The 25,470-nt window shown below is 44.5% G+C and overlaps 1 protein-coding gene across 7 annotated transcripts in view; it reads left to right on the forward strand.

The window, feature by feature from the left end:
• Window positions 1-25,470, forward strand: part of CUX1 (cut like homeobox 1) — a 274,071-nt gene that overhangs the window by 172,534 nt on the left and 76,067 nt on the right. For all 7 annotated transcript variants that reach the window (XM_066333204.1, XM_066333199.1, XM_066333200.1 and 4 more), the window contains exons 9-12: window positions 1,091-1,139; window positions 13,292-13,396; window positions 15,898-16,086; window positions 21,673-21,731. In XM_066333204.1, coding sequence (XP_066189301.1) covers window positions 1,091-1,139; window positions 13,292-13,396; window positions 15,898-16,086; window positions 21,673-21,731 — 402 coding nt within the window. The remainder of the gene's footprint in view (window positions 1-1,090; window positions 1,140-13,291; window positions 13,397-15,897; window positions 16,087-21,672; window positions 21,732-25,470) is intronic.

Genomic DNA, 25,470 nt, shown 5'->3' on the forward strand with positions numbered 1-25,470 from the left:
TCCTGACTTTTCTGCATGGGCAGAGGAAGGGGATTCCAGTATTTCACAGCTTTTATTCATAATGATCTGCTACAGATTAAAAACAAAAACCAGACATTATGGTGTTGGCAGATTGCAAAAGGACTTGCTGGTAAAGCTGCTGTTCAGAGGAGATGAGGACAGTGTTTATTGCTTCCATATGCTCCAGGCATGCAAGACAGGCAAAATGTCTGGGGAGAATAATATGTCTTCTTATATTGATACAGAACATTCTTTAGGGCTGTCAGCCCATTTTCCTGGTACCTTTCCCAGGTGAGAGCCTGAGTGGGAAATATCTGCCCATGATTGAGCATGAAGATAAGAAAAGATTGCTTAAAGATTGGAAGGATTGGCTCCATTTGTGAAGTATTAGAAATGCTGATTTTTGAGAGGTCAGGTCTGGGAGCTGCTCCCTAACACAGAGATCTGAAGGATCTCTTTTTTCCTTGACTATTTGTATAGTTTTCAACCCTTTGACTTTCCAATTCAGCTTTGCAAAGTGCATTAAGAGTCTAAATTTAGAGTTTGATAAATTTGTGTCAAAAGCCCCTCTTTTCCACGTAATGTAAAATAGAATTTCTTGGTCTCTTTGACCTCTTAATATAGATATATATATTTATTTTTTTTAGCCAGATTAAGAACCAAACTTCTGGGCACACTGAAACAGAAGAGTAACTGGTTGCATTTGTATATTTGGGGAGTTGACTGAAGAACAGCAATCTTTGATTTCTGCATAATTATCACTTGGGAAGCACCTTTACATGTTTGAGAAATGATGCTGCCTAGAATTTTGGGGAGTGAGACCTTCAAAGATCCAATGAACATGCTCAGATCTCAATTTGCCCGTTGCATTGCAAAACAGGGAGCAGGCAGAGGAGCTGGAGATTTGCAGGTTGGTCCAGAAAACTCCAGAGGATCTCACCAGTCAGGAGATGAGCTGCTCAGTCCTGCTGTGTCCTTTTTACAAATCCATATTGACAACTGGGGGTGTTTGTGGGCCTGTTGCTGTGCCTGGGCTCGTGCAGCAGCCATTCTCTGTGATAACAAAACTTCTGCTCTCTTGTTCTCCCAGGGCTGATGAAATCGAGATGATCATGACAGACCTTGAAAGAGCGAATCAGGTAGGATTTTAAATGAGTCCCCCATAAAATTCTAAGTGTGACTTTGATTATTCTTTTTTTTTTTTAATTCTCTTTTGGATTTCATGACAGTTCTTTTATATGCGCTTCGCAGCCATAACTGCGTGGAGTAAGAAAATATGCAAATTTCCAGCAAAATACAGCTCTTTAGGGATGCTCTGTAAGGTTTGTGTGCACAGCAGAGCAGTGCTCGCCATATATTTACCTTCTAATAATTTAAACTTACGTTTCCCACTGTAGTTATTCTTGGCTTGGTGTTTCTAAATCCGTCGTGTTGGCCCCTACTCAGACATGCAGGTGAAGGGTTTCCCCAAATTAAAGGGCCTCTGGCTGTGGCTGTGGCAGGGCTGCAGGTTTTGGAGACTTCTCCAGACTTTTTTTTTTCACACCCCCTTCCTTTTCTGCTATGTTTTATTGGCATATTTATTTTTAGCAAGGGTTGGATCAGACTGTTCTTTCTGTGCAGGACCACGAAGAAATTGCCATTTGTTCCTGCAGATGTTAATTTGGGCTGTGAAATGTCTGTCTGGCCATCCCTCACAGTGCACACACTGCTGACACCAGTGACAGAAACACTGAGTTTAACAAACCCACACCCAAGAGCCAAGCACAGAACCTTCTGAGTGAGTGAGGTGGTGGAGGAGATGGTTGTGGCCAGGCAGGATTCCATGGCAGTGGAAATGCCACAGGGTGATGGTTTCCCAGAGGGAAACCTCAGCCAGGCATTTGCTTATCAGTGAGCTTCATGAATCCCTCTGCCTTTACAACCAGAGATTGCAATCTCAGGTCTCCCAGGCTGTGGATTTACAATCCAGCTGCAGTTTACCTAAGGGCAGCTCCATTCCAGCAGGAATAGTGGCAGCTCCTTCCCCTGCCTGGCTCCTGCTGTCAGCAGTGGCTGTGTGAGCCAGACCAGGTCACTGATCCTGTTGAAAATGTACCCCCTGCTCCAGCTGCTGGTTTGTTTTGTCTTTTCCCTTTTGCCAGATCAGCTTTCAGCCCCCACACTCCCCTGCTGCAGCTGTCAAGTTTGCAGCAAGTGCTGTTGGCCTTTACATGAGTTCTTGGAAAATTGGAAAAATGCAAATCACAGAATCATTTCCACTGGAAAAGCCCTCCAAGGTCATCCAGTCCAGCCATCACCCAGCTCTGCCAGAGCCACCACTAATCTGTGTCCCCAAGGGCAGATCCACAGGGCTTTGAAATCCCTGGAGGAATGGGGACTCCATCCCTGCCCTGGGCAGCTGTGCCAGGGCTGGACAACCCTTTCCACTAAGAGATTTTCCCTGATACCCAACCTAAACCTCCCTTGGAGCAGCCTGAGGGTGTTTCCTGGTGTCCTATCACTTGGTACCTGGGAGCAGAGCCCAAATATCACCTAAAGCCTCCTTCCAGTTGTAGGGAGTGAGAAAATCCCCCCTGAGCCTTTTTTTTCCCCAGGCTGAGCCCCCCCAGCTCCCTCAGCCCCTCCTGGTGCTCCACAACCCTTCCAAAGCTCCATTCCCTCCTCTGGACACACTCCAGCATCTCAATGTCTTAATGAAGCCAAAATCATATTTGTAAGTTGTTGAGTTGATTATTTAGTCAGTAAGAAGCAAATTGGTGTTTGTACAGTGGGTTTTTAGTTCTGTCAAAGAACTTTTGTAGACAGCATTAAATATTTATGAAAGTGCTAGTAATTATTTGAAAATATGTAGACTTTTTAGAAATTATGTAGGTGTTAAAAATGTTTTGGTAGAGTTATTTTGTGGTTTTTGCAAAGGCAGTACATTTTGCAGTGATTTACCCAGTAGCTGGGTTTTTTTCCCTCAGTCTAAAGGGGGCTGTAGTTAAAGCACAGGTATTTCTGAATTGCTTATTGCCTCCTAAAATGGATTATACCTATTTATCCAAAAATGCTATTTTTCTATCTCACTGGTACAAAGCTGCAGTGTGGGTTGATATTTTTTTTGTTTGTTTTAACTTCATTGTGGTGCTTTTCTCGTAATTAGGTAAAATTTATAACTGCTGATGTGCATAACCCTTAGTTTGGTTGTAATCCTGCAAAATTTGACTGTCCATTAAACCAGAGTGCTGTTCATCTGAGCTGTTGGAACACCAGAGGAGGGGATTTGGTCTCCCCTTTCCCCATCTCCCTCTCCTGTTCCTGCCCCTCTGGCTGCTGTGCTCCATCCCCTCCCAGACAGCAGCTCTGGCACCTGGGGGACCCTCCACTGAGCCCCCTGAGCTCAGCAAGGGCAGGAAAGTCTGGATTTGGGATGGAGGGGCCACTTCTGTTCCTGTGGCTTTAGCAGCTTGAGGCAGCTCAACAAAACATGGGAGAAGGCACTGAAAATCACAGAATCATGGGATGGTTTGGGTTGGAAATGACCTTAAAGATCCTCCAGCCCCACCCCTGGCCATGGGCAGAGACCTTCCACAGTTCCAGGTGCTCCAAGCCCCAGCGTCCAGCCTGGCCTTGGGCACTGCCAGGGCTCCAGGGGCAGGGACAGCTGCTCTGGGCACCCTGTGCCAGCCCTGCCCACCCTGCCAGGGAACAATTCCTGCCCCAGAGCCCATCCAGCCCTGCCCCTGGGCAGTGGGAAGCCATTCCCTGTGTCCTGTCCCTCCAGCCCTTGTCCCCAGTCCCTCTCCAGCTCTCCTGGAGCCCTTTAGGTCCTGCCAGGGGCTCGGAGCTCTCCCTGGAGCTGCTCCTCTCCAGGTGAGCAGCCCCAGCTCTCAGCCTGGCTCAGAGCAGAGGGGCTCCAGCTCCAGCCTCTGGAATTCCTCCAACAGTTCAGTGTCTTCCTTCTACTGGAGCTCCTTCTCCAGCTTCTCCAAGGCCACAGAGTCCCTTGGTGTCCCCATGAGAGACACAGAGGGACTCTGTGGCCTTGGAGGAGCTGCAGAAGGGGAGGGCAGGTTCACCTGGAGAGGGGCAGGAGCTGCTGCAGTGGCTCAGCCCATTTGCTGAAACTTGCCCATGGAGTCTTTGCCTTGTGTGATGCTTTACCTTTATAAAACACTTTGATGAATTAGATCTCATCTTTGCAGCAGCAATTCCTGTGTTTTACCTCTTCATGGTTGGAAAAAAAAAAAAAAAAAAAAAAAAAAAGGGAATTAAATCTATTGCACAGGCCAGAAAGAGTGAGTTTGCATCAGGCTGAAGTGTTACAATTGCAGAAACAAGTACTTAACCTAATTATGTATTTAATAGTTAAATTAACATTTCCTTTTACCATTTCAGTAAGTGCTCATTCCCCATTATTAAGGCTACCTTTAAGGAGTAGTGCTCAGCACGACTCCTGCTTTGTTCAGGGGCTGCCTTGCTGATGTGGATGTGATGTTTTGCTGCTCTGGAAGTAGCACTGACCCACACTACTGGGATTTCAGAGCACAGATTGACTTGTTTTCACTCAAAATATGGGAAAAAGAAATTGGTGCAAATTTTTGTGTGCCTGACATTTCTTGAAAATGCCTTTCCCAGTTACTGCCCTTTATAAATCCAGAGCTGGCACTTCACAACTTCCCTTGCTGTTGTGAGAACTCCTCTGTGGCTCCTGAGAGGTGAGGAGTGCCTTTCCCCCTCCCCTTCTGCAGGAGCAGAGGGTGGATGTGCTCCCCTTGTCCAGGTGTCCATGAAATGATCAAATCCACGGGCACAGAGCTGATATTGTGGCTCCCACCCCGTGTCCTGTGGGGTGAAGCAGGGACCATTCTTACCTTCAGCTGCATCACCTCTCTTCTCCCAGTTTTGTTTTTTTTTCCCTCACTTGGATCCTCAATTTCTTTTCATGCAGGAGTTTTCTGGGCTACTTTGCATGATACCAACCCCAGAACAAATTACTGGCTCATCAGAATAATTGCCTTTAAATGCCAGTGAGCTTTGCAATTTTCTGCTCAGAGAGAGGGAGGGGTAGTGACCACAAAGCTCCCTCCCTCTCCATTGTGTCGTTAACACAAGGTGTAAAACTGAATTTTCCCACAAAAAAGAATAGTGGGAGACATTAATCCCTGGCTGGGACAGAGGTGGGTGCTGGAGGTGAGGGGTGGTGACAGCCTCTTCTTCCTCAGCTGCTCACCAGGAGCTCAGGGCCATTAATCCAGAATCTGCAGTGGGGTTTTATGGCAGGGCTGGCAGAGATCAGGGTACACCACCTTACACCCCCTTGAGGGTGACATGGGTGTAACCCTTCCCTTTGAAAGTCCTGAGAGGGTTCTTTTTCATATAAAAAAGGCAAACCCAGTGCATTAAACTGGTCCAGCTGCAGCTGCCTCCAGAGGAGCTGTAGGAGGGATGTGAGGTCTGAAGCCCAAACCCCCATTGGTTTCATGGTCAAAGGTGCAGTTCCATCACCTCCCAGGCAGCAGGAGAACCGTGGCTGCAGAATCCATCCCCTCCTCATCCTCGTCCTCCTGTGCCTCAGGTCTGTGCAGGAACTGAGGGTACAATAGAGCCAAGTACAATAGGAAGGGCTCCTCTTCACTTTATTAACCCAGCAGCTCAATGACAAAAGTTGATAACATAACCCACATAACCCTGCATTTCCATGAAGATTTAATAATGCTGTAGTTTGGTGAAGGGACTCGTTTTATTAAGATTTCATTTTGCACAATAAATCACTGCATATTTTCTGATATGCTACGAAGTATAAGAATAAATAATTAAAACTAAACTACCCGTACTTGTCAAAATAAATGATTTATCATAGTTTGGGATACAGCATCTTTGAATTTTTTATTGTTTGATTCCCAGAATATTCTAATTTCCAATCAGGGAAGTTAATGAAGCTCCAGTGTACATTTCTGCATTCACAGCAGTTACAGTTGTGTGACTGTTTATTTTAGACAAATATTTATGGTTAGCACTTTCCTGTACCTTTTCAAGTTTACACCTTCCCAGTAAGTGTTTATGGCAGCAAAGTTCTGCTGCCAAAATGAATCTTTTGGGACGACAAACTTATTCAAATGAATTATTGTTCTGTTTCTGTACTTCATCCAGGAGCCTGGAATCAGCCACTTGTGCCTGAGAAAGGCAGAGGTTTTGGTTGGAAAGAACAACTCCTAGGTTGTGAAAACAGAAATATTTAAATATATTTTAATATTTAAATACATTAAATATATTTAATTTTTTTTTAATACAGCAGGACTCATTTTAAGGTTTTAATACTGAGTCTAAATTTGTAGCTTCATGTCATTGATGTGTCCAGATCTCTTTTCTGCCTTTATATATTGATCATCTGATTAAAAAAAAAAATAAAATATAAGGGGCTTTGTAACTTCAGCGTCCTGTAAAGAAAAAGCTGCTTTTTCACTTTTAAAACCAAAAGAGAACTTTGGTTAGGGTTGTTTGATCCTGGGTTATTGTATTTTAATCTGAAAGGGGAGGATATGGATTTGAAAAGCAAACTCAAGGATAGGTATCCTTAGATTTTGATGGTGATAAGAGAAAGAAAATATGAGACTTCTTGTGTGTGTGTGTGTGTGTGTGTGGGCTCTGTTGTGTAAGCCATAGAAGAAGAATTAATTTATTTTTTCTTCTATTGTCCCTTTGGAAAAGGCCAGTGTTTCCATTGGTTCTCTTTCCATCTTCACAGTGCTGATAGTGCTCCCAGATTTCTACTTCGTATTTTTTCTGGGGAAAGAAAGTCAAATATAGAAACTTCTAATACCAATAAATCAAGGAAACTGTACTTTCTAAAATATAGCAGCTTTTTTTAAAGAATCTAGACTGGATCAATATCATTTATTCCACAGAAATGTATTGTTGGCTTTAAAGTGTGTAGGGGAAGAGTTAGTGAATTTGAGCATTTTTGTGGAGCCAAACTGCCACTAAAATACATAAAACAGTGTCTGCTATAAAAGTGGAAAGAAAACCTCGCCAGGGTGTTTTAGCAGAAATGCTGCTCTCAAGATTATTTTTTATTTCCTTGGGTATGGCACCTTCCTGTCTCCAACAAATCACATTTGGAAAATGGTTCGAAAAGATATTCCTGCTAAGTGAGATTGCCATAAAATATGTATGTTTTTGAGCAGCAGATGGAATAAATTCCCCTTTTCACTCAGCAGCACAAGTGCAGCACAGTGCAGGTGGTGCTGGTGCTCTGGAGGGTTTGCTGTGAGCACCACACCCCTGATGAGGCATCCTTGGGTTTGCACTGCCATGAGGAAGGGAATTCATCCTGCCTTGACTCCTGCATTGCACCAGGGCTGACACAGACACTGCCAGAGGACTGGCTTTTATTTCTGACTCCCTTGGCAGTGAACTGGAGTCTTTCATTGTGTGCCTTCACCCTGGGAATTGCCCCGTCCCTGGAAGGGCTCCAGGCCAGGTTGTGATGCCTTGGGGAGGCTGAGCTGGAACAGGGACTGGACAGAGCTGGAGAATAAAATAGATATTTATTGAAAGGACTCTAGAGTACACTTCGGGCAGGACAAGAGCCTGAGCAGGGCTACAGCCAAGGTGGACCCAAAATGGTCACAAAATGGCTTGTGATGAGATCTTATATTTTTTTAAGTTTTGGTCCATTTGCATGTTGGGGTTTAATTGTCCCATTCCAGCTGCAGGCTGTGAGGTCCCATCCTTGTTCCTCCCTCCAGCCCACCCTCGTTTGTGTTTCGGGGCTGAAAGTTGTCCTTGGTGTGCAGCAGGAGAAGGATTTGTTTTGTGTCCCTGCTGTGTGCAGAGCTGAGTGACACTGACTGTGAGCTCAGAGCTGCACCCTGGGCACCACAGAGACTGGAAAACATGAAAATTAAAACTTAAGGCATCATTTGGATGGGCTTGGAGCACCCTGGGATAGGGAAAGGTGTCCCTGCCCTGGCAGGAATGAGATAAGATTTAAGGTTCCTCCCAGCCCAAATCATTCCATGGATCCAGTTGAGTTACTCTGCTTCATGGCAGATGAAGTCATTCACTCAGTCCTGGGATTTCACTGTCTGTAAAATGGGAATAATAATGTTTACTCTACAAAGGTCATTTGAGATCCTTGCACAGAGAAGTTCTCTGTAAAGGCAAAATATGGTTAATATTATTTTCATGCAAACATGAGTTTCCTGCAAATGCCTGGCTATCAGTTGGGAATACATTTATCTGGCAGCCTTTCAGCACACAGAGGAAAGTGCAATAGCCTGAAGACAACCCAACCTCCTCTGGTTGGTGGAGTTTTTTTCCTTTCTTTTTTCCATATAATTCTCCATTGTTGGAAAAAAATTGGTGCCAGAGCCCTGAAAAATCTTCCATGTTCCTGATGTTCTGCTAACCTTGCTGCTGTTCTGTGGCAGTTAGGGCCATCTAAAGGTTCTACAGCAAATTTTTATATCTGACAAGTTAGCAAATTAAAGCCACATTGAACCAGTGTGTTTTAATTGATGCTGTACTCCGAGAAACACAGCTTTTGCAGCAGCTTGCAAGTCTGAATGTCAGCTCCAAGCGTGGTGATTGCTGCCATAACCAGGCTCATTAACTGCAGCAGAATTACTTGTGATAATACCCACTCCTCGCCCATAGGAAGGTTTTCCCACATACAGCCCTGAATTTAGCATGGAACGAGGAAATAGAGTTCGGCTGGTGGAACTTTAAGGGAAAGGTTATACATTTTTTTTTTTTCACATAAGTATCTCATTTTGCTGTTCACACCACTGGTCTTTGATCAAATTAACATTTTACTGTAAGTAGAAGAGCACTCGGTTCATGCTATTCATTATCTTGTCAGGAAACAAGGAGAATCATTTAAACTGGATATATTGTGTAAGGCTCTTTTTTTTTTCCATTTTTAATTGGAAAGCACACGGCAGCGTTACAATTGTGACCTCCTGGCTCCACTGTGAGCAGCACAATATTTACCTGCTGCATGAAGGGAAATGGAACTATTTTGAAATATTGTGTTACCAGGCAGGTAGTTCTGTACTAGAAAACAGCAGTGTAGGAATTAGGAGGAATTATATGAATGCTGAAAATTAGGACTTTGGGCAACACATGAGCTTCATCAAGGCCATTAGTGTGACTGTCACTGGTCATTGAGGGGTTTTTTATAGGCTGTGCATAGGGTTTGGGAGTAAGACACCAAGAGTTTTAGCACTGGCTGGTGAAAAGCAACTGTGCTGGGGCATTTCCAGTACCTAAAGTGGCTCCAGGAGAGGGACTGGGGACAAGGGCTGGAGGGACAGGACACAGGGAATGGCTTCCACTGCCACAGGGCAGGGAGAGATGGGATATTGGGCAGGAATTGTTCCCTGGCTGGGTGGCAGGCCTGGCACAGGGTGCCCAGAGCAGCTGTGGCTGCCCCTGGATCCCTGGGGCAGGTTGGACAGGGCTTGGAGCAGCCTGGGACAGTGGAAGGTCCCTGCCCATGGCAGGGGGTGGCACTGGATGGGCTTTTAGGTCCCTTCCAAACCAAGCCTTTCCGTGATTCCATTAATCTCTCTGTATGTCTCAGCTGAAGTGGGACAGTGCCACACAAACAGAAGGTTTTTTGAACTTCCCAGTGGCTCCAAGTTGTGTAAGATTCCTTGGGTTTAGCCATTTTCCATCCTAGGCGCCTGTCTCTGGCTGCACTCTTCTTTCTTACCTCAGGAAAAATTGTTTAACCATTTTTAAGAATAAGATTTGGGGGGGGGGGGGGGGGGGGGGGGAATCCATTTTCCCCCAGATGTTATGAGATTTTCTTGCTGTTTTGGTGAGGAGCCTGCTGTGCCCAGATTTAATGGAAGGAGTTTGACGAGAGACAGTTCGGGTTTTTTTTCTCAGGGCTGTATCTTCTGTTGTTTCAAGTAGGAAAATAATAAAAAAATAATAACTAAAAAACAGCCTCAAGTTTGGCCAGCCTATAAGAGTCTGGAAAAAAAGAGTTCACAGAAACTCAGCAGAATCTGGTTTGAATTTGTTTAGGCTTTGCTGCTGGTGCCTGTCCCAGGCACGCTGCAGTCTGTCACTGCTCTGGCTGGGTGAACATTAACCAGGCAGGTTTTGCTTTCTCTGGGTGTGATGTGAGGTTTTGTGGGGGCACAGGGAGGGGAGAAGCTCCCCAGGCTGCCCCTGCCACAACTGGAGACACCAGCATGGGAGCAGGACGGGGAGAGGGGATGGTGATGGGGAGGGAATGGGGACAGACACTGGGACAGGGACACTTGGAGGACCTTTTGTGAGGACATTTGGAGAAGAAGCAACGAGGAGAAGAGAAAGGAGGAGAAGAGCAAGGAGGAAAAGAGCAAGGAGGAAATCGTGGGGGTAAGGCTCATTCTGGAAGTTTGTGGATGTTCATTAGGTCGTGTGAGGTACGAGCTGGGGTTTGCCTGCCTGGAGCTAAAGGCACCGTGGAGCACAGAGAAGGCAGAAATGGTGCTTCCAGCAGCCAAAATGAATTAGGAAGGGGGCAGAGTGACAAGCAGAGAGGGGTGGCAGTGAAGGAGGCAGACCCAGGGGCTCTGGCAGGGGAGCACTGTGCAGGGTCTCGGCTCAGGAGCACACAGGGACAGCTCCTGCCAGGCTGGGAGCCTCCAGCTGCCGTGCAGGGACATGTGCCAGGGGCTCCAGGAGCCCAAACAGCTGCAAACAGGGCTGCTGCCAGTGCAGTCATTCATGTCCTGAAGCTGTGCTGGTGCTGCAGCACAGCTCCCATGAGGAGGAGATTAATGCCAGCAGTGGAGGAGAGTGGGATTAGCTCGGAGCAAATGAAGTGCAGGGGTCACACACAGGACAGGAGGGCAGAGCAGGAGATCCACTCACCATCCGTGTCCCTCTCAGAGCTGCATGGAATCTCACTGGGAAAATCTCCTTGGAAAAGCCACAGCAGGTGCTGTGTGGTGCCATCCCACTCCTGAGGCCTCACATGGGATGGGTGAGCACCAGCCTCGGGCTTGGCTTTTCCAAACTTGTGAGTGCTCAGATTTGAAACTCCCGTTCTTTTAACAGGGTTTTGTGTGTCATTTATAATTTATATTCCAATAGCACCCAAAAGTGCTTTCCAGACACTGAGCACATCTGTAATTCTGGCTCTAAAAAGCTTCCATTCTGTGAGAGGGGAATAAAAAAGAGGGAAAATGACCAGTCCTTCCCAAATAGAATTGCCCAGAGTTTGTGCTGATGTATTTTTAACAATGCCTAGTATGAAATCTTGCCTGGTATTATTCCAAGGATCACAACAGGTGTTGGGAATTGGCTGGGGAGGCTGTGCAGAAAGGGCAGCTGACAGCTCACTGTATATGCAGATGTACCACCTATTAGCAATATCCTCTGTGGTTTGCTCGCATGCGAGCTGAATAGATTCTCCAAACAATGCTGCACTGAATGGAAGCCATCAGCAGAATTGCTCAAGGCTGCAAAACCCATTACTTATACAGCAGTAGATGGAAGAGCAAGTGCCACAGTGTAGTAACTTGTCCTGCTTTGCTGGAGTTGTTCTGCAGTTATTAGATCAATATATGTAGCTGCACATCTAATAAAGTACCAGAAAATAATTTATCTCAATGTGTATTGTTAGCTCAGTATTTATCCTAATATTATCCAGCCACATAAACAACATAAATCCTTCTTTTTGTGCCTTTTTTTTTTTTTTGGCTGCTGTTTCCACATTTTCCAAGCACACAATAGGTTGTGTCCCTTGCTCTGATTATTGGAGCCACGTCACTGCACTTTTTACAATCACGTTTTAATTACAGCTGTGGAACCTATGCAAAATCATTTAATACAATGTTGTGAGCAAATAGCGCAGATGATGCGTTTAGTATTTGATTGCTGTTAGTTTACTCATTGATTAAACATGCACAGTCTGCTTTGGCTGGTGAGGAAGTCAGAGACCACACACACACACAGGGCTATAGGGCTTATTCCCTGGAGGGTCTCTATTTCCTAAAGATTTTATATTTCCTATCGATATTATATTCATTATAGGTTTTATATTATTATAAGTGGTATATTTGCTATGGCTTCAATATTCACTATAATTTTATATTCACTGCAGGCTTTCTATTTCCTCTGTGTTCTATATTCACTATTTTGGATGACCTAGGTTTTCCAAGGGATTAGCAAGGAATCTGTGGCAGTTTGGGTGGCTCAAAAAAATGGGAGTGGGAATTTGTCATTCCATAAAGGAAGGGATCCATCAGCTGGTCGAGAAAAGTTTTGACCTTCACTGGTGGCAGCTGATGGCTTTGGTAGAATTGGTGGTAGGTCTTGGAAGTGGAGATAGAAAATGATTTTGGCTCTTTTCTGAAAGCACAGCATGATTTGGATGGAGTAGCCCAGGCAAAAGGCAGTGATCACTCAAGGAGGAAAAGCAGTGTGGTTTTATAACAATAAAATACATTTTTAAAAAAAGACAGAAGACAGTCTTGCCAGGAGGAGTGTATATTGTAAAAGAACCAGGTTTTGTTCCATTTCTAACAGAAGCTTACAGACAGTTATGAAAAGGAGTTTGCTGCTATTTATTGCCTGAAGTTACTGATCCATCTGTCTCTGCCCAAACTCTCGTACAGACAATTTTCCCTCATCATTCTGACTTTCTCCTTTCTATTATTATTCAATATTTAGATGGGAATTTTGACCAGTGGCCAAGTCAGAGGCATATCAGCTATTGCGTAAATCCTCAGCAGCTGGTAACTGAGCTGTGCAAAATTGTCACTTTAGGGTTAAATATTGTTGAATAAATAGACCTGCTGAAAGAACAGAATCTAACAATTCATGTTTTAGGGAATAATTACTGCAGAAAGACAGCCCACAACATTGTATGTGTGTTTGAGAGAGTGGTCAGAATATCTTTTAATTCAGCATTTACCCGTGAGAATTATTCCCATGAGGAGCCTTGCAATAAAATCTGCTTGGTCTATGAGAATAGAAAGAAATTGAATAAAAAGACTCCATTTCCACTTGTATTTATTCAGTCTGGGAAATTCAGTGGGCCGCAGCATTAGTATCAGCAGGGGATTCCTTGCTCCTAGCGTTAAATTACTGTCATAATCGCTCAATTATTTCTTCCTTGTACTGTTTAAAATAAAAATCCATCACATTCTATGTTTTTTTCTAACATTTATTAGGTTGAGTGTTTAGGAAAATCAATTATATTCAGTCAGGCATGAATTGATGAATGTTCTTGTAATAATTGTCAGTTGTTAAACTGAATGTACTTTCTCTTTTCACCCCTTTTCATTTCCTTCAGAGGGCAGAGGTGGCTCAGAGAGAGGCAGAGACCTTAAGGGAGCAGCTCTCATCAGCTAACAAATCTCTCCAACTTGCTACGCAGATCCAGAAGGCACCTGATGTGGTGAGAGAAAATATTTACTGACTCTTACAGGTTTCTGACATTCCTGCAGTACAGCTCCTGCAATTTATGCCCACAGCTATAAAAACAGCGGGTTGAAGTCATATTTTAACTGCAAGGGAACGGTGTTCCTTGGGGAGAGTGGTGGGGTTCAGCTTCTGGGGGGGTTGGTGGCTGGAGGAGCCCAGGGGAAGGACAGAGGTCACCTGGCTCTGTGGTGATCCATCACTCCCTGCTCCAGGTGGACAGCACAGCTCCCAGGAATCATTTCACAATGGCTCAGAGCATCGGCAGAAGGAGAAAGAGGGGCAGCAAGAGAGCCTTGGTGGCCATCAGCACGTGGCTGCCCGTGGGGCTCCTTCCCCAGGGCACCCAGAGCTCCCTGCCTGCTCTGCCTCTCCTCTCAGAGGAGCTGGAAATACATTTGGTACCACCCCAGTTCTCACTGGGGTATCTAAACTGAGAATTACACCTATAAATCCTTGGGAGATGGAGAAGATACCCTGCACTCCTGCTTGTTGCCTGCTCTGTGTGGTTCTGAATAAAGCCAAGGCTGCTGATGGGACCTGCAGGCACAGGGGGCTCTTACAGGGCTCCAGCTGGCCCTGGGTGAGCAGGTATCACAGATGAGCAGCCAGATCATTTTGATTTTTGTTTGCCAGAGGAGAAATAGGAGTATTTAAATGTAAATATGCAATTAAGTGAAATTTAGTCTACTTCTAAGCGGCAGATTTAAGAAACAAAAGAAATCATTGCTTTTTTTTTCTCTTGCAAGCCCTTATATGTGCTTGACACTGATAGCAGAGGAACACATGGCTGCCTTTAAAAATCATTTGCAGAGAACAAGTAACAAACCATAAGTCCTCCAGATCTGTTTAGTTGTCTATTAATACAACCCAGTATTTTCTCAGAGAAGTCAAAAGATAGACAAGTAGGCTGCAAAACAAAAAATAAAAAGCCTGAATATCACTTGTAACTCTGAATTACCTGCCTCTTCCTATCTCGTGTCCTAGTCTTATCATTATTTTAACATTAGGTCTTTCTTGTATTTAATAGTACTTCTGCACTTCATTTATATTTAATATGACAACTACTGCAGGATGAAAATGATCATTATCTATCTTATTTCAGACTCCACGTTCTAGTCTCAATAGGCACAAGCAGCAGATGATTATACAACTTGTGATGTTTCATGCAAGCAAATTAGAGGTTTTTTCAAGTTAAAAGTGTAATTCAGTGTAATAGGAGAGCGTTGTTAACTGCTGTTAGTACATGCAGCTTTCTGGGAGTGCAGCGGGGTGTAGTCACTGAGAATCAAGCTGAACGTTCAGGAGATATGGAAAAGGGGATTTTGTGGTTCCTGTATTCCCAGCAAGGAGCTGTGGAGTGTATTTCCATCTGCTGCAGTGTCATCTTCCATTGTCAGGGTGTCGCTGGGTGAATTCTCAGCTCTTGCACCACAGATCTTTGGTTTAGGGCTCACCGTCTTCATCTCCCTCTTGCTGAATGGATTCTCTCCTCCTTCACTGGTGCTTCTGAGGAACAGCCATTAACTTCTCACCATTAACCTTTCTCTTGGGCTCTGTGATGGAATGTGTGCCCCTCCTTGGGCTGCCCAGTGTCCCCAACGTGGGCACAAGGCTTTCCTCACATTCCCCGTGGAGGAGGCTCAGAGCTCCCCGTGCATCACAGCTGGAATCTCCCAGCACAGAAGGAGACAGAGGTGGTGCAGTTAGTCTCTGATATCTTCCCTGAATTGATCTGCCTTCTTCTGGACATCTCTGTCCTCTCTGATTCCTTGTCCTCCCAGGAAGTCAGTCCAGAGAGAAGTTCCAGACTTGAGGACAGATTTTACAGCCGTGGGAAACTGGAAGAAGGAAGATTTAGGAAACGGAATTTCTGAAAGTGGTGACCAAAGGCAGAATGGCCTTGTCTTAGAGATGTCACATCTCCCTTCTTCCCTGTGGAGGGATGTTTGCAATAATTGTTAACATGAACAATTTTCATGCAAGGAGCAAGTTCGTTGGAAGTAGCAGTTTGGGGCAATTTTTGACAATTTTGCCTGAAACGTGCAGTGTGCATGCAGAGAGCCACAGGCACATGGCTCTGCCGTTCCTGATTAAGAAATTCTGCTCCATTACTTCGGAATATTTTATCTGATTAGTATTTTGTAAGCAGAGATTTTCATAGTTGTCAAAGCATTTGGGCTATTAATAATAAATAGATCTAAATAGAATCCTTTGACTTTCACGGCTGCATCTTTCCAGTGCACTAATGAAATAGGGAAATTTATTCCCTCTGTTCTCCCTGTGTTCCCAGAGAGCTGTCCTGGGCTGGGGGAAGTTCATCTCCCAGATTCCCAATGTCAGGAATCCCAGATTTAGGAATCGTCTGCCTCTTGTGCCCACCCAATGCCGTGTTTGCTCCTTGCCAGACTACCCTGAATTCGGGGTTGTTGCCTTTTCCTTCCTGTTTTTTGTGGTCTAATCCTCCTTTCCCTGCAGGAGCAGGCCATCGAGGTGCTGACACGCTCCAGCCTGGAAGTGGAGCTGGCTGCCAAGGAGCGCGAGATCGCCCAGCTCGTGGAGGATGTCCAGAGACTCCAGGGCAGCCTCACCAAGCTGAGGGAGAATTCCAGCAGCCAAATCTCCCAGCTGGAGCAGCAGCTGACAGCCAAGAACAGCACACTCAAAGTAAGGCTCAGTTCTGTCTGAAGGATGGCTCAGACATGATGATATTGGGGTTTGCTGTGTGAGTTTCCTGCGGTTCTGTGGCATTCAAGGAATCACAGAGTGATTTGAGTTAGAAGGGACCTTCAAATCCATCCTATTCCACCCCCCTGATACATTGTTTTCTAAGGGATCAGGTTTTTTTAGTTCTAAATGGCCTAATCCTCACTGGTTTGAAATGTTAAAGGCTACCTTTAGGATTAAAATCACCACCAAACCCCAACATACATTGGCCATGGATATGTAATGGAACAGTGGAACTGAAAAGGCACAGGAAATCCCTCTTAGATTTTCAAACTTTCAATTCCCATTCCAGTTATACATATTGAAGGTTTGCAAGAATTGGTTTATCTTTCAATTTGCCTGCTACCCCCTCCAGTTCTCTCCACTGGAAATGGGAAGTGTACCATTTAGGGCATAGAAACAAGCAAAATCAGGACATGGAGAAGGCTTTTAGCTTCAATAACCATTTCATTATTTTTAACTGTGTATTTGCTGCACAATAGTTCCCATTAATAATCAGCAGTCCAGCCCTATACTCATTTGTATAGGAGCAGCACTGCACCAGAACCAGAAGGAAGAGCTAAGAACCCTCTGAATGACCCTTTTACCTCTCTCTTGGGCAGTTTCACTTTCCCTGTGCTGAGCCCACACAGTTCTGATCTCTGAGTGAGCATGAAAAATGTTTCCTGACGTGGGGTATGAATCAGTTTCCTGTAACTCTGGTCTCCTTCATTGTTCCACCATCTATGAGCTCCGAAGTGTAAACAAGATAAATTTATCTATTCCATTAAAGACTTGGTAGTTCTGCAGGTTTGATAGTCTGAGAGTTTTCTGAGAGCAGGAGGCTGATAGTTCCCACTCAGCTCTGACTGTGGCGTGGGCAGCTTTGCTCTATCAGGATGATTTAATGTTCAATTGAAACTCTTACAAATTGCTCTAATTCTGACATTTTTTAACAGTTACTGGTTTTGCTGTGGTGGAGCATAATTCACATGGAGAGGGACCTGTTAGGAGTGAAGGCTGAAGTGTTGCAGTCAGTGTTTTCTGCATGTTTTAAGCCAGCTTTGCACAATTTTTATGAAAATTCGGTGGAGCAAAGGACACTTATTATGTAACTCCATTGACAGGCTCAATCTCTGCCCACCTGTCACCATGTGGGCACCACTTTTATTGAGGGAGAAAAGAGCTGCCCTGGTTTTGAGGGACACATTCTGCTGGCTACACCCATGTTCGGGGAATTTTTTTATTTTACTTTTTTCATAAAGCCTGATAGAAAATATCTTGAGTCCTTGCACTTGACAGATTTTCTTGGAATAAAGCATGTTCCTGGTGAGGTCAGTATTAGTTTAGCCATTAACTTCAAAGGGAGTAGGATCACAGAAATGACAGAGCAAGTCTTTGATTTCCATTTCAGTAATCTCCTTCCATTTTCTCATAGCCTTGCCTGGCTAATGCTCTGTATTTAGCTTTCTGTTGATAGTGTCTGATGTAGTGCCTCTATTGATAACATTTTAGTCATTTCAACCCTCTTTAACCTTATTTGTTGCGACTGTAAAGATATTTCCATTCTTACTTTCACCCCAAAGTGCTGGGAAAGGCTGTGCCAGGCACATGTTGTACAGAGCACCAAATCTCAGTGATGATGTGCTGATCTCCTGTTTGATTATGGAGGAATTGCTGCTGAAATAACAGAGGTTTTAATGGTTGCCTCCACAAAAAAAAAAACAACTCACAGTTTCACAAATTAAAGCAATGTTCTCAACCTGTATCTTGGGGGAATTGTTTAATACTCTATGACTTAATGAAACAATACAGAAATACTTCCAAAATTATTGCTTCTTTATCTTCATCTGATCTAATAATCAAAACATGTCCTCTAGTAACAAGAGTTTTCTCACTCTAATTGTATTAACCCTTTGTGGCTGGCTGCTAGAACATCCCTGCTCCCCAGTTAAAATTCAGTAACGTGAGTTGATCACTCTAAACTGAACACCAGTGTCCATCTAATAGTTATTTAAATGTTTTAAGCCCCTCCATACAGCCCCTGCTGTTTACCTGTGCCACCTCAGTTAATAATACAGCAGTGGTTGTATTTGCTAAGTAACACGAGAAGGGACCCAATGTCTGCATGCTCTGACATGGGTTCATTCACACCACAGATGCAGGGCGGTTCTTTAACTTGGCATATTTGCAAATCTGATGTGCAGAAAAGCCACCAGTCCATTCCTTCTGCCCTCTGGCTCCTGCATTTTTGTGCGTTGGAGGTCACTGGAATATATTTTGTCTGAATTAACCAGGTTGATATTTAGTGCAAGATATTAGTTCCTCCAGATTGTCTCACAGCTTGAACCTTTGTTATCCTGTGTTCTGTGCATTTTACAGGGTTCTTGGAGACAATTACCATACTAATACATTTTAAAACAGTCATTGACTGGGAAGATGCCAAGTGCCTAAATGCTCTGTTTCTACACAGGCACTGCATCCTCAGTTGTTAGTTTATATTGTTTAGTAAAGTAGATGTTTAGGTGCACATTTTCCATGGCAACAATCTCTATATTAGGTACTTGGGAATGATGGATGTGTGTGTTTTTTGTACGATCCAAAGTAAAATATTGCTGGTTGTCAGACTGCTGTAGCAGCACACAACTACCTGGAAGTTCAAAACAGCTGCATTTTGTCAATATCTCTTTTTTTCCCCCCTTTATTTTTCTACCTGTGTTTTGTACCTAAATTTTCCAGAAATACTCTGCCAGGGTATGGCACTTCCCTGCACAGAATTACATTTAATACACACTGCATTAAAATGGGAGTCATTAGCTTTTCTCTGGTTTATATCTGTTTCTACAAAAGGCTGTTTTCTTAACATACTCTTGCATAAGTAACTAACTTATTAATTCAGGGTACTGTTTGTTTTAAATTACTTCTGGCCCTTTTTATACTGAAAACTGGTATAAATTGCCAGTTATTCCTGCTGTAAAAGCTCCCCTGCTCTAGGCCCAAAATATTACAAGTCACAAAGTTAAGGAAAGGGTGAATTGCAGTGAATTTTTGGAGCACCAAACAGAGACAGAAGGACAAAGTGCCAAGACCAAGGAGAGCAGAAGGATATCTTGGGGTTTGGCAGGTGCTCCACTGCCTGTGACCACTTGGAAAACTCTCAGCTGTGATGCTGAGTCTCCTCCCAGTACCAAGGGCTCTCTGGCTCACTGGCTTCATTTAAAGATCCCTCTCCAGCCCGACCTGATGCACTGAAAATTCCACCTGGGTGCCTTGTTGAAGTCACTCTGTTCTGCTCAGTGGTGAGCTGCAGCTTGAAAAGCTGCCTGAACTCCTGGTCTGCTGCAGCTCACCCTCCTCAAAATGGGAGAGCTCAGGCCCTGGGACTACATAGTACATTCCCATAATGAGGTTTCAGAATGTATTATAAATCATCAAAACCTCCAACGTCTTTAATATTTGTAGGATTTTCCCGGTCACATCAACCAGGATTTTTCTAATTAGATCTAAACACCTGAAGCACTATGTCTGCTATCCAAGGCAAAGTCAGTGCTTCCTATGGTTCCAGACAATAACTGGGATTTGGTAAGGAAAAAAAACTACTAAAACCTGCCCTGTATTTATTCCAGGTTAAAAAAAAATTGTTGTAGCTAAAACAGACACTTCATTTTTCTTTTTAACACAACCAAAATGACTGCACAAGCCACTGATGACAACGCTGGGGCACGAGACCTTTTTAAGAGGCCACTCATTTCATCAGTGTCCCAGAGAGTGCAAATTCCACACTGAGCAGCAGTTCCTGTGATCCATTAAGAGCTGCTCCTTGAGCAGGGCCTGGCTGCTCCTGCAGGGAGATTCCTCTTGTCAGCAGTGCTGAGGATGCTGGGCTGTGGTGTCAAACAGCAGGAACAGCACCTGGAGAGGGCTGTGGAATTGATAACGTGGGTCCACTTTGTCACTGCTCCTTAATATCCATGCTAATGGCAAGGCAGAAATGTCAGCAGTGTCAGAGCTGCTGAGGGCTGGGTAGGAAATCCTTGAAAACATGGCAGGATAGCTGGAGGTCCCACAAAGCCACACCATGCTGCTGCTGGCATCTGAAGAAGCCTCATTGAAATTACTGAGATGGCTCAAAGCGTGGATTCAGTGTCCTCTGGGTGCTGTGCTGCATCATTTTGGGATCTGTACAGCTCTGAGATGGGTGATACCCACACACTGACTTACTGGGGAAGACAGCACAGGGAGCAGGTTCCCAGCTCTGTTTGTTGGCCTGCCCCAGCACTGCCTCCATTCCCCCAGAGCTGGGCTGCTGCACTGCTCTGTGGGGCTGCCTTTGAAACAGCTTTGCTAAAATTGTTTCCAGCAGCCCTCCACTGCCCTCCTCCTGCATCCAACGAGCAGCCCAGAGTGGGTGTAGGATCTTGAATTCCCTTGAATCGCCTTCTTGAATTCCCTTCTCCCCTGAAGACAGCCTCTCCTGGACATAAAGTCCTATTTTTCTTTTTTTCATGTCGTCTGTTCCTTTCCTTTTCAAAGTCCATTCTCTGCCTTTGAGGTGATACGTCCTTGTGTTATTTCTGTTTCCCGTGACCTTTGGGATTCTGGGCCAATTTTAACACCAAAAATGAACTGAAGCAGAGCTAGCCTGAATTTATCCATGGAAGTTGCAAGCCAGTAAGTTCTGTTCTTTGCCTAGCTCAGGTGTGCCTGCGCTAAGCAAAGAAACAATTGAAATGGATGGTGCCTTGTGCGAGCAACGTAACGGCATCAATTATGTATCACCATGTTTTAGGCCTCCTGAAGCATTTACCCCGTAGTGATGAGCCCTTTGGTGGGAGCTGGGTAAGGTCCAAGTGTGTGGCATTGAGTTCTGGATCGTGGCAGCGGGTTTGGCTCAGCCTCTGGAGCATCCTCACGGCCAGGAGAAGCCACTGAGGCCGCCCTGGGTGGGGCAGAGCTGCTTTGGGGCGGCCCCAGTGCTCCCCGCCTGGCCTGTAACCACAGCAGTTCCTGCAGTCAGTAATGCCTGGAAAAGCTCCTGGTGCAGCTGTTCTGTTTGGGCACGAGGTGCTGTAGGAGCCTAAGGCATTGCAGTCAACAGCAGCTCCTTCAGTCTGCTCTTTTTATCATGTAGATAAGGTTATCAAGAACTGTCCTATTAAGAATACAGTATGTGCCAAAGCATCCTGCTTGTTTACTCAATCTCCCTGAAAATTTCAGCTGCTCTATTTTTATTTTTCGCTTTTCTAATACCTTCATCCCCAATTCTCTCCCCTGAGCACATGGCAGTGACACTGCAAACAGCCAAATTGGGACCCACTGAATTCTGTCATGCTTGGCACTCTGTAAACAAAGGATGAGCGAGGTATAATTGTGTTTACGTTTAATTGGTTATAGTTTGTTTTCTAATATATGTAAATTAGGTATGAGTCATTAACCCTCACTTGTGCGCTGCTGTATATATGGAATAATTTGAAGATGATTTTCAAAGCCTGCAGAAAAAAAAAACCAACAATGTAAATAATTAAATCCGTGTTCTCTCTTTTAAAGCAACTGGAAGAAAAACTGAAAGGACAGGCTGATTATGAAGAGGTTAAGAAAGAATTAAAGTAAGTGTTAAATGCTTACATAATTTTTTCACAAACTCTGGTTGAACAGTGCTTGTTAAATGAAGCCACAAATCTGTGTTCTTGGAACAATAAAGAATTCAGTCAAAACCACAAAGACGAGGAAATTGGGAATATTGGCAGAAATTGCATCCAGAACCAGTGGAACTGCTATATCTGAGACTGCTCGTTTTTCTTGCAGCAGAGGATCACAATAGCAAATAAAACACGTGTCCATGAAGAAAAGCCACTAAAACTGTTGTCCACAAAGGGTAAAAAGTTTCAAAATCTGTGGTGTTTTAGGTGGACCGGTCTTAAAAAATCTCCATCCAACAGCTGAGGGTAATGTGGACCAGAAATGTCATGCAGGGCCTTTGGCCATGGTACCTTTTCTCTGCTCTTACCTGCCAGTGTTCAGCACTTACCAGTTTGATGCTGGGCTTGTTTCACTCTATATTTTTGCTAATATATTGTGGTTTTAAACTAAAGCCACAAACAGCCCCTTCCTATTTCAAGGGATTTTCTTAAGAGACTTAAAAGAGCCTCATTTTAAACTATAACAAGATAAGCTGTCAGGTTCAGAAGAGAACTTTTCTGACTGGAAATATGTTTAGTGTCAAGGTTTAAATAACTGCGAGAAACTCCCATCTCTTCTTTCATCATTCTGGCATTTCTGTGTGTGTGTGTTTTAAAAAGGCTGAAATAACCCATTCCCTGGTTTAATGAGGTATTTCAGATGAGGCTGGTAGTCATGTGCTTTTGTTTACACGTCCCTGGAGAATATGGGAAGCAGATTTGGATTTGCAAGCCCCACAACTGCCCAGCCCCTGGTGCTGATTTATTCAAGCCACGCTGGCTGAGGTTCTGGTTCACCACCAGCTGCAGCACACCCTGATGCAGGGGTATAATTTTCACTTAAATTAAATGAATTGACCATTTCTTTGGTAAATTTACCTAATTATTACCTGGGCTCAAAATAGCATCATCATTTAGTGATTGGGGGTAAATGCATCCATGTCCTCTCCTGAGTTAGAGGAACAGCCTCAGGTTTTAGCCAGTTTATGTCCTCATATGTAAAGCAGTGAATGAGAATAAGGCCACAGCCTTCCAGATTCTTGTATTAAATATTAAATGTAAATGTGCTGAAACAACAAATGAATTTTGGATCCTACCTGGTTTTTACAAAGGTTTAATACAACAGGACCAGGACTTTAAAGCCACACGTAAAGTACCAAGAACCCAATATACTCATTGAATATACTCATTTAAGCTTACTTTGCATTTGTACTTTAAATATAACCCTGTATTCCTGGTGATTATACCAATATTTTAATTTTTTTTTTTACAACACTGACTTACATGAGGTCAGGGAGGGAAAAGCAGATGAGAGAAGCTGTGACACAGGAGGCTTCATATGGTGCTTCTTCTCAGGATGAGCCTGCAGTGAAATTAATGGGAGGCTCTCCTGGAAGTGGCCCTGCTTGGGTGCCAGTAAATTAACCTTGTTTTCCCAGCTGTTCCAGCTTTTATATCCCTAATTTGTGGATTGATAACTGGCTTGTAAGGGCCCTGGGGTGCATCACCATCCTGTGGGATGGTCTGAGGATGTTTGCCATGCTGCATCCTCCAAACGACTGCTTCACACCATTCCCTTGCTCCAGCTAATCCTAAAGGTGTGCTGAGGGCTGAATGTGCATCCCCTGGCAGTGCCAGTGTGATCTCAAGTGAGACTTGCTGTAAATGAGACTGGGAGAAGTCTGTTGCTGTAAATCTGGAGCCCTCACATTGAATCCTTGTGCCCTGAAACACTGACAGAAATGAACTGCTCCATAACATCTGCAGCCAGACAGAAGAGATCTTGTCAGTAAGGCAGGAAGAGAATTTTTTTTAGGTGTTTTGGAACTGATGTATTTTCCTTAATCCTTCCTGGGATGTTAGAGGCTGAGGTGTCTCAATATTAGCCAACTTCTGACTCTGGGAGGAACTTCGGTGGGCCCACGTCAAGATGTGGCATGGCAGGATTCTTCACTTTCTGCCTTGGCTTTTGTGCCCAATGGCTTCTAAAGCTATTTTTGAGATCTGAGAGCTCTGTGTGTGCTCTCAGTTCCCTCTCGAGTAGCAGGACAGCGCTGACCCTGCTGCCTTTGCAGTCGGGATCAGACGAACAGAGAGTGGAGCTGTCCCAATGCACTCCTCGCTTTACAGTCAGATCTTTCAAGTCTTCTTAGATGTGCAGATTTAAGTCACAAGATCGTTCCTTTAAAAAGCAGGTAACTGATCTTGGAGCCACAGATTGAGTCAAGATCTCATGGGCAAAGATATTCCTGGAATCCAAAGAAGAGACGCTGTGCTTCCTCATATTCCTGAGGAGAATGTGTCTTTTGTGACACATTTGGAGAGTCGTTTTTGACATGTTTAACTTTTACATTCTTTTAAAAATGAACCGCTGGAGTGAATATTCCTCTTAGGACAATTAGAGGTGCCATCAGCTTCATTTTTAGTATATTTTGTGTTTCAACTATATAGGAAATTACCTGTGAAATTGTCAGTAAGTTAATTCAGTTAGCAAAGGATCCCCTCCAGGTAGGCAGAGGTCAGTAGGTTTCCAGCCAAGGTTTGAATACACATTGCCTGCACCAATCTCATTGGAAGCACAGCTGCTGCAAGACCCAGAATCCTTCCTGAAGGTCCCAGCTGGCAGGAGGTGCTCAGAACCAAAATGCAGCAACTTGTGCAAGCAGAGGGATGACAGGATTGGGGCTTTAGAGGCGGATTTTTGGTGTGGAGAGCCAAATATAACCATAAAGGAGTTTATCCTTCCAACCATTGTTAGCCTGGTTCTGGGGGCAGCACGGTGTGGTCAGGGCACCAGCCGCATCTGCTCCTTTTGGGAGAGAGCAGCTTTTTCTGGTTTAGCCTCATCCAGGAGGAAGGAAGGTGTTTGGAATGCAGCTGGATTGCTCCACATGGCAAAGCCACGTGTGGTAAGTGAGGGTCACTGCTGGTCTGAACTGAAATGGGATTTCCCATGGGACGTTTGCCACGTGATAATTTGCTGTTCAAATTTTGGGCTTGAGATTCAGATGGGTGTCCTCATTTGAGCATCATGAGGATGTGCATTAGGACTGGCTGTCCCTGCAGAGGCCATTCCCTGCAGAATTCATGGAAACAGTGACCTGCCAGTGGCTGGGGTTTTCCGTGGGTGAGTCTCTGTGCATTTATCTCCCCCAGCACGTCAGAGTCCTGGGATGCAGAGCTGTGCCTCCAAAGGAGTGTCCCTTGAAACACTGGCTTTTGGGGATTTGCCACCTGAGTCACACAGTGATGCCTCTGAGAACTCGAGGCTTTAGTCCACATCCTCTCCCCTTGGCTGGCACGAGTCCACTGATAGCACAAAGGGGTTGGTTTTGCACATGGCTGAGCTGTTGTGTCCACACAGAGTCTTCCCAACATCACTTCATGTGCTGTGTGTGGGGTGATGCCTCTCCCCCAGAGCCAGGCAAGAGGTGACACTGAGTGATGCCATGTAATGAAAGTGGCTTCATTAATTACTATATTTCAGGGAGGCCTGTCAGGATTAACCCTGTGTGCAGTGAGTCTGCACAGATGCAAGATACATGAGGTCTCTTTCTCAGATCGACTTTCTCCCTTGTGTTTGCTGTAACTTTGAGTGATCTTGAATGGCCCAGAGACCTGATTGCCAGAGTGTCACTTAATGCACATCTAACTCTGGATGAATGCA

This window comes from Sylvia atricapilla, chromosome 20 (assembly GCF_009819655.1).
Source record: "Sylvia atricapilla isolate bSylAtr1 chromosome 20, bSylAtr1.pri, whole genome shotgun sequence".
Classification (NCBI taxonomy): Eukaryota; Metazoa; Chordata; class Aves; order Passeriformes; family Sylviidae; genus Sylvia; species Sylvia atricapilla.